Source organism: Anser cygnoides, chromosome 3 (genome assembly GCF_040182565.1).
Source record: "Anser cygnoides isolate HZ-2024a breed goose chromosome 3, Taihu_goose_T2T_genome, whole genome shotgun sequence".
Classification (NCBI taxonomy): Eukaryota; Metazoa; Chordata; class Aves; order Anseriformes; family Anatidae; genus Anser; species Anser cygnoides.
In genome coordinates, this window is record NC_089875.1 from 97,382,368 (window position 1) to 97,398,513 (window position 16,146).

Here is a 16,146-nt window from a genome sequence, read left to right on the forward strand (position 1 = left end):
GTACTACTGAAAAAGCAATCAATTTTTCATGTCGACTTTTGCTCTTTATAATCTCCCCTTAAAGGATTTTTTCTCTAAATACTTTTCCCATTAGTGTCTGAGGGGTAGACTTCCTAGGCTGTAATTGCCAGTATACTCTCAGTTTTCATTCATAGACAGAAGCTGTTTGAGTAGATAGGGATGCTGTTTTTTTAATTTTAAATGTTTTTAAATTTCTATTTTTATTTTTTTTTTATTTTTTTTAATTTTAATTTTTTATTTTTTATTTTAAAAAATATGCACAGATGAAAAACTCACAAAACAAGAGGTAAAGAAAGGGATCCCTCCTTTGCCTTTCCTACAGTTTTGGTACTTCTTTCTCTTGATTGTATTCCTTCCACCCATGGTCTTTGGTCTGTCACCTGGGCTAATTTAAAGATAAAAAGTACCATGTGAATAACCCTCTCTGTTAGACATGCCAGATGGGATTTGGGCTTCACAAAAATGAAATTCAGGAGGAAAACAAAGTTAGATTTGCAAGAAATTCAGAACAAGGCAACTGCTTTGAGAAAACGGGCAGAAAAACTCATTAAAACTTTGGAGAATTGCACAGATTGCATTGGTTCTAAATTTCAATTTTGCCCAGTTCAGTGTTTGACTGAAAACAAGAAATACTAATAGACACTTGTTGGGTGTACCTATTACATCTTATACAATTTATAACATATGTAGAATATTTATGTGCTTGTAAGTATGCATTTACATCTTTGTTAAAAAGGTTTTCAATATATTTTTCTTCTGTCTACCTGTATGTGTTGATTTACATCCCCAGGAACTGTCTCTTGAACTCAGTGAAATGCTTTTCACAATACCTTTTTTTTTTTTTTTTTTTTTTTTTTTTGCCATCTGGCTAATGCATGTGCTGTCCACAAATTGTACACACTTAACTTCTACTACTTTTTCATTGAGAAAAGAAACTAATACATATATAACCTTTATATGTCTATCAATTATTTAATTATATTGTGAAGGATGTGTGTGCTACAGTATCAAGGGAAAATGTATATTTTAAACTATATAAAGAGACTCATAGATGGTTGAACTTCTCTTTCATTTTTACAGTTCCACAGTTAAACAGCTTAATTCCAGGCCCAGTAGTACAAGGCCTTAAGACTATTCCATTTAATTTGATTTTAATTTTAATATTTTAATTGAGGACTTTATAAATTAGTTCATCACATTAATTTTAATAAAAGCAGCAGCACATCTCATTACAATTATTAATCTTAACCTCAAGTTGTAGCAGCGTGTCAGGAGGCGAATTGCTCCCGCACACCAGGTTGCTTTGCAAAGGTCCCTGATGTACACATACCTGTGGGGTGATTTATAAGTTCAAAGGATCGAGGGAGCGGGGAGAAGCCAGTGACTCATGCAAACATAGATGAACAGCATCCTTAAACTTTTACAATGCATTTTGGAAAAAAAAAAGAAAAAAAAATTGTTTAAGATGCAAGCTCGGGGAACACTCAGTCTGTGGAAACAGCTCAGGGTCAAAAAGAACAATGCAAAGTAGAGAGGAAGGCAGTGGTTCTTCCATGTTTGCTAGCACAGAGTTATCAGCTCTGTCTGCCTTCACCAGATGTCACAGGGCTATGAACACTTCATGACAGGGAAGAACCACTGTGTTTGCTGATTGCTTTAGGTGCTGACACAAAAGTGAAAAATTCCTTGAGCATTTCACAAAGCCTCTGCATGATGGCAGAACGTGACCAAGGCTAAGAGCGTGGGAACATTCCTTTCCCAATGATGCTGACATCCAGTCTCAGCTATTTGAACTATGCAGAGCCAGATTTACAGAAGTGAAGATAAGAATCACAACAAACACTTTGCAACAAAAATACAGCTTTATTCAATTTCGACATTTGTATTATTCCTAAATAAAATATGCTGTGTTACTTTAGGCCTCTCTTAAACTGGCAAGCACTTCAAGAAGTGGTACATAAATATGGCACATTCATGTGTGTATCTCTGGGGTTAATTATGCTAATACATAAGATTATCTCATGAAAGAATATTTTATTGTTATTGCTGCTTTACTATTAGCATACTGGAAGCAAATTTTTAAAAAATGGTGCTTTAAATAACATTAGTGTCATGGACTCCTTCTCAGTATAGGAACAGGTCTGAAAATACGGTTTTATCTCTTGATCCTAATTTGGGGCTGCAAAAGAAGAGTTTTCACATGAATAAATGTAGCAAAAAATAAAGATTTGTAAACTGTATAAGTAGCATGCACCAATCTCACTTGGTTTTCCTTCTTTATACAACCTGATGGTCTGACTGATAAATGTAACTCATATTTTCACAGGAAAAAAAAAAAAAAAAAGACATGAAGAAATATTCAGCCACTTCTCTTGCCTGCCTTTGCAGCAACCTGAGAAAAACTGTTTAAGTGCTTAAATTCCCATGTAGCTGCAACAACCCTAATTCTAAATTAAATCCCTCTTTCTGAAACTTAAGGCCCATTTCTTTTCCTCCTACTCTCAGGGAGGATAGAGAAGTGACTAATATCCTTTTATAACACATTATAAAGAGATATAACCTGTTGTGCCTCATCTCTGTCTTTATTTCTTTTCTTCTGTGTGAAGAAACTGAAACCTTTAAATCTTTTCTAAATCTCCCATTTGTTTTCCACACCTCCAGTCTCCCTTTCTAAAATTGCTCAGGACAGAACACAATACTGCAACTGATTCTTCACTAACACTGAACAGAAATGAGTAATTACCTCCATTATACTATAAACACTCCTTTCAGTATTTCCCTTGAATGACATTTTTCGTAAGAACATTGCCTCTCCAACTCAGATTCACTTTGTGGTCCCCTGTAATTCTCAGGTTCTCTCCTGCCTTATTATTGTCATTCAATTTCTGTCTGTGCTTTGCATTGTTCCTTGTAATTGTCTTTAATGAATCTTATAATTTGATTTCCAGCCATCCCTCTAATATAAGTATGTTTTTGGATTTTAATCCTGTCTTCCAAACTGCTTGCAAATCTTCCCAGATGAGGATTATCTGCAAATCTAGTAAATTTACTGTCCATTCAAGTAACCAAGTAGTTAATATTTTATAGTGCTAGAACTTGAAGATGGCATTATGGAAGTCTCTGTGAGATGTTCTCCCATTTTAGTAGCAAATGGTTGTTCTCAAAGTCCAGCTTTCCAATCAGTTGCACATCTACCTTATGTGAATTTAATTTAGCCCATTTCTGCTTTGCTTGCTTATGAATGTCATGTGCGACTGTGTTGAAGATGCACTGTGTCAACCACATCCCCTATATATGTTTTGCTGTCAAAGAAGGAAATGAGATCAACTTGATAGGATTTGTTTCTGATGTGTCCCTGTGCAAGTTCTCTTATCTGCTTGCTATTCTCTAGGTGCCTACAAATGGATTGCTTAATACTTTTTTCCAGTATCTTGGAAATAATATTAGGACTGGCTTTTCTATAAGTCTTTAGACTTTCATTTCCTTCTTTGTTAGATATGACATTGTCTTTGCCTTTCCCCAGTTTTCTGGGTATTTGCTCATTTTGCTAATTGCTAGTTTGAGAAATAGCTTTGGTTAAATGTTTAAGGGGGTTTCATTGGGCTGTGCCATCCTGAATACACCCATTTCACCTCAGGATTCCTTAAAATGTTCTTTTCCTATTCTATGTTCCTACTACAAAATTCTTAATATTAACTGAATCAAATTTTTAGTCATAATTAGCCTCTTTTTGTGAAGAGTGAAACTGGAAAAGGTATTGAACACTTTAGCCTTTTCTATATTACCTATTTGCTGACCTTCCAAGTTGAGTACTATATTGTGTCAAGTATAGCATATTATTTTCAATATGGTATTGTTTAATTATAGCACACTATTCATTTTAATGGTACTATGTGGTTATGTACTCAAGTATAAAATAATACTCAACTTATTTCAATGATATTACCACACAATCCAATCCTAGGCCATACCTCAGTTCTTTCCAGCTGTTTGATTGCATCCCACTTACAATTAATTAAATTTTGACTTTAAGCTAAGAAGTGGAATTATTCAGCATTAGTAATTATTAATAGAAAATCACTCACCAAAAATAGCCTGCTTATTATCCAAACACTGTGTTGCTAAAGCATCCTACCATCTTTTCAAAGCAAACCCATACACAACAATTTATTAAAATGACACTAAAGCTGTAGTTACATATTCTAACTGTGACTGTAGACAAGTCATAAAAATAGTAATACTCACCACTGTAGCTAAATAGAACCTCTTTCATTGGTGACCTGTATTAAGAAGAACAAAAGAAAGAAGAAGTGAAAACAAAGTTGAGAGGAGCATAAAAACTGCCATAAAATAATCAGGTACAGGACTACAATTGTTTTGCTGGTGAACAGACAACTTCATACAACATCTTTTGTTTTCCTGCACTGTTAATTTATAACTATGCTTATAGGGCTTAGGATGTTTTTCATGCATTGGCATGTTTAAGGAAGCAAATATGCACATAGCAAATTTCAAAAGGCAAAGCATTACCTTGGCTAAATGCGCATGTTGGGCTTCCAATTCCTTGTATGACCATAGCCCAGGAAGACACGGCATGTGGCCAACCTTGTGGTCACATGGCACTGATATTGTTTTCTTCTACCTTAGAAAGGCTTTCCACACTCTTCAATAGAAGCCTTGTACCCAGTGAGGAGGAGGGTGTACTACAGAGGTCAGTATTTGTTTATAATGGATAAATAACTGGTGGGACCACCAGAAAATGTAGTAGTTAACTATTCAAAGTCACTGTTCCAGGTGTCATGGGTGGCTTAGGTCAATGCTATCTGACAACTCCAGAAGGGACTTGTGTGGTGGATGAGCATGCAAGCCCCTGATGTCTGTGGACGGTCCTAACTTGGAGAGCAGACACAGACTGCTAAGCTGAGGGTATGGCTCCTATTCTGGAGCACTTTGCCGGGCTGGAGGAATGGCCCAGCAGGAGCTTTGCGAACAAAGGCAAATGCAAAGTCTTACATCTAGGCTGGGTGAGTGAACAATCCAATACAAAGGTAGGCCAGGGACTGACCAGCTGTGCAGTCACACAGAGACCTCAGGGCTGGCTGACACCAAACTGAAGGAGGATCTGTACACCTGTGTGGTGATGAAGGCTAACCTCATATCAGGCTGCATTAATTAGAGCATAGCCATATGCCATTCCTCATAGGTTGTGAGGGAAGTCATTATTCTCTGACAGGCACTAGTGAGGCTGCATCTGGAACATAGCTTCCATTTTTTGGATAGAATAGAAAAGAGACATCAACCAACCAGAAAAAGCCCAATGGAGAGCAATCAGGATGGTTTGGGGAGTTTCCTGATTTCTGGGAAAGGCATATCACAGAATCATTAAGGTTAGAAAAGACCTCCAAGATCATCTAGTCCAACCATCCCCCCTGCCACCAGTATCACTCACGAAACCATGTCCCTAATGTCCATGTCAAAACTTCCCTTAAATACCCGCAAGGACGGTGACTCCACCACCTCCTTGGGCAACCCATTCCAATGCCATATGACACATGAGGGGAAGCTACAGGGCTTGTTTAATTTGAAGAGTAAGTGAAGGGTTATCTGTTCTCCCTCTCCAGCTACTTAGAGAGGATTTAGAGAGAATGCAGGTTTTTATAGTGAAAGGATAAGAGGCAACCAGTGGGGAAATTTTAACTGCCCATAAGGAAAAATATTTTCATCATGAGTGGTGAAACACTGTAGCTGATTTTTCTGTGGTTCTATGATTCTAATTATTCATGAATTACATAAGTATTTGCATAATAAAAAATCCTCGTCAAACTACACGTGTGTTCTGACTACATATTCAGAGCAATTTCTTTTCCACTGAAATTACTGTACATTATTCCTGCTATTATTTAAAGGAGACTAAATACAACAGATTTTTCTTAAAGCCAGATAGAATTAGATTAAAATGGCAGTTTAAGTGACATGCTGACATTTCATATTTTCTCCATATCATTTTAAATAGCCTGTGCATTAGTACCCTTTTAGACTTTTTAATGTAAATTCAGCATGTAAGTAATACACTTACTGTAATTCTTTTTATAGAGATCACATTAGAAATAATACCCCATAAATTCAGAAAACATTTTCCCTTGTTAATGCTTGGTGATCTAATATGCCCTTTCATGTCCATAGGCTATAACTGAAACTTTTTACTTAAAGCAAGGAGATATCATTGAAGCTGTCAAAAAGTATTGCCCAAATACCTGTTGCAAATATAAATTTCCCATTGTGAGTATAAAGTATTAAAATTTATAAAGCTTAAAGCATTATAAAGTATAAACTAAATATAAATGATCTCTGCTGATTTTTTTTTTCAAAATTTAAAAACTTATGTCATTTGGACCTGCCTTTCTATTTGTAGGTATCAGAAGACTGTAGCTTACTGTTCCTCATTAGTAGCCCATCCGTTATGAGATTAAAGAATTTATCCCAGCTAACATTTGAAATTCTTATTCCCTTAGTAAAAGCAGTAGATGTTCTTACTTGTAATGTTCCTTTGCAATATCATTATATTTTCAAATAAATGAAACTATAAAGTTAAATGAAATGTTATGATGATATGGAGACAGTCTAGTGCTATGGTCCTTGGTTTGGACAAAATAAACTAAGGACACTGAGACTATTGATTCAGAGAGGTCTTGTTCATTTTGTTTCAAAATATTTTGGAATATTACAGGTCAAGTCGGAATGGTTATTTTGGAGGAAAGTGACATCAAAAGATTTTCTAATTTTCAACATCTGTGAGCTTTTTTTATATGTATTACTGGTGCCCTTTCCTTTATTTGCTGCCTTATGCTGCTTATAATCTCTATGCCTAGTCTCTGTATATGCATTGTTTATGAATAACCTAATACACTCTAATTCCTTGGATAGTTTATAAACTCTGCACATCAGCAGTGTTACGAATGGGTTGAATCTTTGGTGTAACATAAAAACCCTTACATAAATTCTTTAGTACAAGGATTCTACCATGTAATGGGTGCATTTTCTTCTTATATGTAGAATCTTTTAATGATTAATAGTAATGTTGACCTCTGACCAGAAACATTCCTTAAGTAAATAAAGATAAAGAGCAATGTATAACAGAACTTTGGGCCTTATTGACATTTTCATAGAATTCATAATTTCAAGAACTTTTGGTATTAAATTTGATTAAAGCAGAGCAAAACAGATTGTTTCCCTTATTAAAAAAAAAAATGAGAAAGAAAGGAAGGAAGGAAGGAAGAAAAGAAAGAAAAGAAAGAAAGAAAGAAAAAGAAAGAGAGAGAAAGGGGAGAGAGAGAGAGGGGGGGGAGAGACAGAAAGAAAGAGAGAGACAGAGAGACAAAGAGACAGAGAGACAGAAGAAAGAAAGAAAGGAGGGAGGGAAGGAAGGAAGGAAGAGAGAGAGAGAGAAAGAAAGAGAGAAAGAGAGAGAAAGACAGAAAGAGAGAAAGAGAGAGAGAAAGAGAGAGAGAGAAAGACAAAGAGAAAGAGAGGGAGAGAGAGAAAGAAAGAGAAAGAAAAAGAAAGAAAGAAAGAAAGAGAAAAAGAGAAAAAGAAAGAAAGAAAGAGAAAAAGAAAGAAAGAAAGAGAAAAAGAAAGAAAAAGAAAGAAAGAAAAAGAGAGAAAGAAAGAAAGAAAGAAAGAAAGAAAGAAAGAAAGAAAGAAAGAAAGAAAGAAAGAAAGAAAGAAAGAAAGAAAGAAAGAAAGAAAGAAAGAAAGAAAGAAAGAAAGAAAGAAAGAAAGAAAAAGAGAAAGAAAAAGAAAGAAAGAAAAAGAGAAAAAGAAAGAAAGAAAGAAAGAAAGAGAAAGGAAGGAAGGAAGGAAGGAAGGAAGGAAGGGAGGTGGGAGGAATCTGCACAAAAGTGTCTCAGTGAAATACTGTCTCCTCTGATGTCAATGGGATCAGCATTTTCTCATGAGGTCTTTTTATGAATGCTGACCTTACATTCAAAATGCTAGGTCTCAAATAATTATTTCAGCTTTTTTAGCAATAACAAATAGATGAGAGATAGTAACAGCTGCAGCAAAAGATTATGTGAACCTAAATTAATTGCATTATAAATTTGGGATTTTGCAAATTGTATATAAATGAGGGGAATGAGTATGTACATTTAGCACCTGTATGCAATGGCTTTTTATAACTCTGCAGGGACATGTGCCCTATGTTCTCTCTAAATATTCTGACAGTACAGTTCTGAAAGTAATTTTTATGTCAGTCACACACCATAATATGGGCAAACACTAGGTTAAAGGAAGACCATAAGTATTGGAAATTACTGTCTATCTCTTGGTTAGGTTTTACAGGTGTATCCTTCAGATCTCCTCCAACTAAAAAGTGCTGGTTGTAGAGAAGGATTTCACGGGGAGGAAAATCCGTTATTTGTTCTCCTGCTTTCACAAGAAAGTAGAAGATCTGATTTGCTTCATGTTACAGAAAGAAGCTGAAGCTGCATGAGGAATAGAATGCTGTTCTTCTAAACACAAAAGTAACAACTTTTTTTTTTTTTTTTTCCAGTGAATACTTCACTTTGAGGAAAACAATATGAATTATTAAGTACACGGTAGCAACATCTTCCCTTTTCCCTTCTCTCACTCCTTTCAAGGAGCCAAGGAAATGCTTATGTTTCACCGAGCCTTTGACCACCCATTCTTTTTCTGGAATTGCATAAATTGCACTGACTTTCTCTCACAGTTTTTAGCTCTGAGTGAGGAACACCAAATGGGAAGAAGTTAAGAAGTTGAGCTTACAAGTAATTTTAGATAAAGAAGAAATGGTTAGTGAGGGCAGAGACAGAGAAATATAAAGTTTTTATTGCAGCAGTAAGAGTAACATTGGCCTTATCACATGACAGAACTATTCCTAACCAGTTCAGCATCCAAACAGGATTTCACTGATAATAAAGGACATTTTAAATTAGGTGGAGCCTTGTGGGTTATGTAAGATTATAAAGTGTAAATTCAGCACAAACTGTTACTAGAGTTAAGATAGGTTCCTTTCAGAAGCTTCACAGAAGAAAATAAAAAAAAAATCCGAGAAGCTCAGCAAGGTGTTAATTGTCTAACTTTATTTTGCGAAGGCGTCTTGGGGCTTACTTTGGAAAGATCCACAATATAAACCATAGCAACTGTATTTGAGAGAACCAAGGAGTGGCTCCTGGGAGGCAGAGTAAGGGGAATTGGTGGTGTAGAAACAAGTAGGAAGGGCAAGGAGAAAGGGAGGCATCTGGAAAGCTGCAGTGAAGATTCAAACAAACTGACAAAGAAAAAGATGAAGTAACTGTAAGTCCCTGGATCCCTGACCAGAGAGGCTGGGGATGCACATGAGAATAAAAGGCTATGTTCATGTCTCATATTCTCCTGGTGTTGAACAGCAGCCTGTTGATCAACCCAACAGGTGAGCTGTCTACCTTTTTTCTTTTTCTTTTTCTTTTTCTTTTTCTTTTTCTTTTTCTTTTTCTTTTTCTTTTTCTTTTTCTTTTTCTTTTTCTTTTTCTTTTTCTTTTTCTTTTTCTTTTTCTTTTTCTTTTTCTTTTTCTTTTTCTTTTTCTTTTTCTTTTTCTTTTTCTTTTTCTTTTTCTTTTTCTTTTTCTTTTTCTTTTTTTTTCTTTTTCTTTTTCTTTTTCTTTTTCTTTTTCTTTTTCTTTTTCTTTTTCTTTTTCTTTTTCTTTTTCTTTTTCTTTTTCTTTTTCTACTTTTTAACAGCAGAAACCAAGATTAACTGTAAGGATATATTGACAGGCTCTGTCAACAAAATCAGAAGTCAGGCAAAACTTCTGCCTCCAACATGTGAAGGTCTTGCACTCAAAACTCCATCAATATTTTGCAAAACTACTCGAAAGTCACACATTTGGTAACAATTATTGGCAAACATCCATTTAATTTATTTAAATGCTCATTTTGCTGCTTTTAGCAAGAGTAGAATCTAATTTTAAAATAAGAAAAATAATGTGTTAACAAAAATGCAATTATTCTTGTCTATGTTGTTAAACCCATCTAAAAACTTGTGATTTAATTGTGAGAATGTACCCAGTCTCAGTAGTAAAAATTCATTCCTGTGTCATAGCTGTACTCATACTGCTCTTATTCATAGTAAGTGATGCATTTTTACATAAATTTCTAAAATAATGTAGAAAATGACTTTTAATTAAGGATGTTCATTATATTCTAAAGCCTGCAGTAAAAAATATGATAGTTAATTAAATTATATGTGTTGATTTCAATATTGAGACAATAATTCATATTCATGTTCATGATCCTGTTAGGAAAAATAAATAAATAAATAAATAAACTCATTGTTTGTTCCAGCAGAACCTTTTTAATTTTTATATGCTCTGTCTCAAGAGAAAAGTAAGAATGTGTAGCAGATCAGATTTTCACTTCACATTTCTTTGAGTGAATTATCTATGGTGATAACCACTGTGGTCCTAGAAAGTAGAGATGTGAAAGTAGTAAGGAATCAGCCACTGAATATAGATTTCAGGAAGATTTGTGTGCTCCTTCAAAGTCAAATAAAATTGGCACCGAATTTTGATGTTGGGCAAACTACCTCTTTGCATGCTGTCTGAAGATTCTTGACAGTCCTTTACAAAATTCTCAACAACTAATTGTCCTAAGAGATTCTGGCAGTTCTTGCATCTGGTGTTTAAAACAGAAGCTATACCAGTGACCAGAAATTGGGGAATGTATGATTTAAATGGGGCTTACTGCATAATTTAACAAATCCCACTTGATATCATCCCAACAGGACATACCAGAAACCTGAAATGTAAATGTTAGTGTTACCTCAAATTCACAGAAACAGCACAGCCTCCAAAACAACTCTGTTTTTTTGGCGTTTTTTTTTTCTTTTTCTTTCCTTTCAATCATTAAGAATAATTAATGTTTATCTAGCTCATGCACTGGACAAGAGCAGGTTTGTGAGCTCAGCACATTTTTGCTCATCAACTCATACATATGTTACATAAATAAAAGATTAAGCTAGCATTCAAATGCATAAACCCATTAAATGTCAACTGATTACCTCTTTAGAGCTGAGTGTTTCATTTTCTGGAATAGGCACTATGGGATGACTGGGCTGCCAAGCCAAGATGTCATGGGTTGGAGGGAGCATGAGGTTAAAAACAGGAAAAGAAAATTAGTTATCAGTTCAAATTCTGTATAAAATGTCACACCATTTTAACAATGAAAGACAGTACACTCAGTCATGCAAAGGACAGCAATGTAATGAGTTCCTTGTGTTCAACAGTATCTGTATGTTTACTGATCCTGTCTATTTCAAGGTATGTTCTCTGTTATATCATATTCCCATAATTAAAAGGGTGGGGAAAGATAAATCACTTTCCAGTTTGAAAGAGTCATCTCAAGTCAAAATCACAGCAAGGGCATCTGCCTTACAATGCATTCAGTATGAGATAATGCACATAAAGTTAGTTAAAACTGGTCATATTTCTATCACTTTGAATAAGTCTTCTTAAATCACCTCTAAAGGACCTCTCCTTAATCTTACATTTCAGATACATAAATCATGCAAACAGTTAATTAAAAATAAATAAATAAATAAAGAGCTATATCACAGTAATTAGTTTGTGCAGAAAGGACTTTATAATTTTCCAGTGTGTTTTGAGTACTATAGGATTTGCATCTGAGTAATTGAGTTTGATGGATGATATTCAAATGAAGAGCCATACATATTTCAATAAGATTTGAACAGAATACAGGATAAGACAGAACATATATAGGCAATATTAAGACCACAAGTTTGTGAAGTTTTCAGATTCAGCATCCTCTTTAGAGCAAAGGTCATGGAAAATATTGGAGCTTTGGTATTTTAGAATTGTAGAAAGATAAGGTTGGAAGAAGCCTTCAAAGTTCAATGTGTCAAAAGCACTACTTTGTTTTGGTATTTAGAACAAATAATACATTAGCAAATGATGTGTTGCTTAAGAAAATACTGGTCTTGCCCTAGAAAATTAACTCTTAAGGTGTAAAGCTGATCTGCCAATCTAACCCTATAAAAAAAAAGTGTGACATTGAAGTGGCACATACTGTTTATAATTACATTATGGATTTGTTCTGTATTGCGCTCTACTTTTGAAAATTTGCCCTGCTTCATTTTCAGGGAATCAGGAGCCAAGTCTTACAACAACAGCAGCAATTTTTAGTCATTTAACATTTTTCTCTTCTTTTTTCCTTCCTCAAAATGGAAAGGCAAATTAATAACTTTAGGCAATACATTTATTTAATGTATTTATTCAATAAATTTAGGCAAGGAAATAATTTTAGACAAAGGAAAGTTAAGGAAGGGGTAAGGGAACTAGATGTCAGCAGCAACATCCCTCCCCCCGCCGCAGACCTGACTCTTGATTTCATTTGGCACAACGACCAAGGCAGCCCACAGACCTTGCACCACCCCACTGCTGCAGCACAGCTCTTTACAACAAATACAGGAGGTGTTTAACAGCTCACACAGGAGACAGAAGTCCCATTTCCAAACCCAGCATCCTGCAGCTACTGAGGTTAGACAATTCTTAATGATATACAGGGACAAATTTCTAGCAACACCTCCAGTGTTTTAGCAAACTTATTTCATTAAATGAACCCTGTGCTGAATTACTTATTGTCTCACCAGAATATGGCATTTCTGTATTCCAGAAAATAATTAAGAATCACAAAAAGAACACAGGAGGTATTGATCATGTTCTGTTTATTTTCTGATGTGCAGCTAAGCCCTCTGAGAAGAAGGACTTCCACTACTAGGGTAAGGAAACCTACCTAGTCAGGTAGTGAACTCAGCAACTCTTTTTCTCAAATTGCTCATGCAGCCAATCAATGAAAAATGCACTTTTATTGTATTATCTAGTCCTAGTCTTTCTTGCTGGTATTCATTGCCTACTGTGCTTACCTGAAATTCCTACTGATTCTGCCTTACTTTGTTCCTTAAGAATGAGGTGTCGAGTCCCTCCTTAGGCCTGACAAATAATCATATATTTTTTTTTTTTCCTCCAAAATGTATCTTTGTTTGTTTTACTTTGATAGCATAGTGAATGCAAATAACAGTCCCCATGAAGACAGAAAGTTATCTATGTTTTCTGGACAGACACTGTTAATATTGAATACTTTGTAGAGATTTAATTGAAAGAAAAGAAGTGAGAGGATTTCAAGGACTTCACTGATTAATGATGGGAAGAAAAGTTAATGCAGAAGTTAAGACGTAGCAAGGAAATGAATAACATACAATTTTCTAAAGTCTGTTTTCACAAGATTTCTCTCGTAAAAACCTTGAAGAATTATTGTAGAAGACTGCATACTAGTCAGAGGTCTGAAGGCCTAGTTTTGCCATGACGTGGGGTCTAGAAAGTCACAACTACCTAGATTTATAAAGACTTTCAGTAGTACTTGAGTGACTATGGAGAACATCAAAAAGTACTACATCCCTTCTGCTGAAATAACACTTAGTCTTGCAGGTCCCTAAAAGGAGGGTGTTGGGTTCTTCCCTGTAATCATATAGCTCTATCTCTGCCAGATGTGAAGGAGATGAGTGCTTTGGCCTGGGTGAGTTCATCCTAACAAACTGAAAGCCTATTCCTGTCTTATTTCCATAACGTGTCAATGTAATTTGAAACATGTCAGCCTTCTGTGGAACAGGCCCCATGCTTTTTCTCCACAGTTTAGCCAAGAGGCCACAAGTCTTATCCCTTCCTCTCTGATTTTTCTTTATGATTTTTGTGTTCTCGAGTGCACATTACTAGAGTCCCCCAAGCAGGATAGAAAATGGTGTCTCAGTGCACTTGCTTTCTGCAGCTCCATGTGTAAGTATTTGATTCTTTTGGAAGAAAGTGAGAGAAGTTTGAACTTCTACAAGCTGCGACGGGCACTATACTTGGTTATTTCAGGTGTCTGGGCAAGTGCTAAAGCAGGGCATTGGCACCTGTTTCTTTTTCTCTCTGCATGGTGGTTAACCTAGGGTGTTCAGAGGACACTTAACAGGACATATAGCCTAACTGATTAAACTCAGCCTTGTACCTGGATCACAGTACAACATACAGACTTAAGCACAGGAAAAAGATCCTCAGAATATGAAGGTCATTTCTCTGCAAAGATGAGCTATCAAACACATAGTACCAGAAAATCAGCTTAAAAGTAACAGAAATGCAAGGTAGGCAGAACAAGGTAGGATTAACTGTTCCTTACTAGGCATTGTGTGACTATCATCCTTCAGAGTCATAGAGGAATGTGCCCCCATGTCCACAAGATCTGAAGTGTGAATGTAATTTGGACTCTGTACTTTTTACTGGTGTGTTGTCTTCGTGAGACCTCATCCTGTTCTGTCACTGGCAGTCTTCCATCCCCAGGTCAAAGCAGCTGGCAGGGAGCCCTATTTGTTTTCCTTCTAATTTAGAAGAATTGCATCTGTTTATGTTGGACGATGATAATATTGGCTTTTATAATTTCTGTTCTTGATTCTTTGGCCAGTTATAAAATTCTACATTATTCTTATAAAGTGATTAATGATTCTTAATTTTTCTGAGTCTCACACAGTTTTCTGGTGAAGTGACACTTGATTATTTCTAAGAACAGTGAAAGAGCAAACTAAACATATCTGTTTTTGTGGCTGTGAAAATTGTACTGAAGAGATTAGAATATCCTGACAATATACAAGTATTTACAGCATTTAAGTTCAAAGAGAAATTACCTACCTGGCCAAAATAACCTTGTAAAGACTCGGCCAAAGCTTAGAAAAGAGGCAGTTATATAACATCTTAGTTAGACCTTTGTTCATTTAGCTCTGTAGAGTAATCAGCAAGACATATTTGCCTTTAAAAGGTCAATTTACTTTTATTGTGCTATGAATCACAGCTGCCTCAACTAATATAAAGCTTTCTGAAGTGTTCTCAATATAAGACCTTTTTCACAAGTCTAAGTCACTCTCTAGAGGATCTACAACCTTTGATAATTGAGACACAGGTTTAAAACTCTTTGGAATCAGTAAGAGGTAATATACATAAGAAATAAGAATGTTTCCAATAAAGTAGCCAGAAAACATTCACTTTTATACCATTCTTTCAAAATACTCCATTAAATCTTTAATCATAGAAGAGTTTAGATTGGAAGGCACCTTAAAAACCATCTAGTTCCAGCCTCCCCACCATGTGAAGGCCACCTCCCACCAGACCAGGTTGCTCAAAGCCCCATCCAACCTGGCCCTGAACACTTCCAGGGATTGGGCATCCATAATTTCTGTGGGAAACCTGCTCCAGTGCCTCACCACCCTCTGAGTAAAGAATTTCTTCCTAATATCTAATCTAAACCTACCATCTTTTAGTTTAAAGACATTCCCACTTGTGCTATAACTCCACTTCCTGACAAAGAGTCTCTCCCCAGCTTTTTCCTAGGTACTGGAAGGCTGCTATCAGGTCTCCCCAGAGCCTTCTCTTCTCCAGGCAGAACTACCCCAGCTCTCTCATCTTGTCCTCATAGGGGAGATGCTCCAGCCCTTTGATCGTCTTTGTGGCCCACCTCTGGACTTGCTCTAATAGGTCCATGTCCTTCTTGTGCTGGGGGCCCCAGGGCTGAACACAGCAGTCCAAGTGAGGTCTCACAAGAACAGAGTAGAGTGGGACAATCACCTCCCTTGACCTGCTGTCCATGCTTCTGATGCAGCCCAGGATACGGTTGTCTGTCTGGGCTGCAAGACCACATTGCCAGCTTATTTTGAGCTTCTTGCCAACCAACACCCCTAGATCCTTCTCGTCAGGCTTGCTCCCAATCCACTCTCTCTGCCCAGCCAGTATTTTTGCTTGGAATTGCCTTGGCTCAGATGAAGGACTTTGCATTTGGCTTTGTTAAACTTCTTGAGGTTCACACAGGCCCACCTCTCCAGCCTGTCCAGGTCCCTCTGGATGGTGTCCAGGTCCCTCTGGATGGCATCCCTTCCCTCCAGCGTGCTGACTGCACCACACAGCTTGGTGTCATTGGCAAACTTGCTGAGGGTGCACTCAATCCACTGTTCATTTCAAAGACTAAAAATGTTTATTTATAGAGGCATAACCAGCAAACACTTTTATAAAACTGTTTCCTGGATAACCACTT

The 16,146-nt window shown here is 36.2% G+C and overlaps 1 protein-coding gene across 10 annotated transcripts in view; it reads right to left on the minus strand.

Annotated features, from left to right (window-relative positions):
* Positions 1 to 1,864: 1,864 nt before the first annotated feature.
* MLIP (muscular LMNA interacting protein) overlaps positions 1,865 to 16,146 on the minus strand; it is a 111,882-nt gene continuing 97,600 nt past the window's right edge. For 9 of the 10 annotated variants that reach the window (XR_010830556.1, XM_066994792.1, XM_066994793.1 and 6 more), the window contains 3 exons: positions 11,078 to 11,131; positions 4,267 to 4,301; positions 1,865 to 2,200 (listed from right to left, as the gene is read on the minus strand). Coding sequence is in view for 9 of the 10 variants with exons in the window: in XM_066994792.1 (XP_066850893.1) it covers positions 4,275 to 4,301; positions 11,078 to 11,131 (81 nt within the window). In the remaining variant the exon portion in view is untranslated. The remainder of the gene's footprint in view (positions 2,201 to 4,266; positions 4,302 to 11,077; positions 11,132 to 16,146) is intronic. The other variant, XM_066994796.1, reaches the window with a different exon arrangement.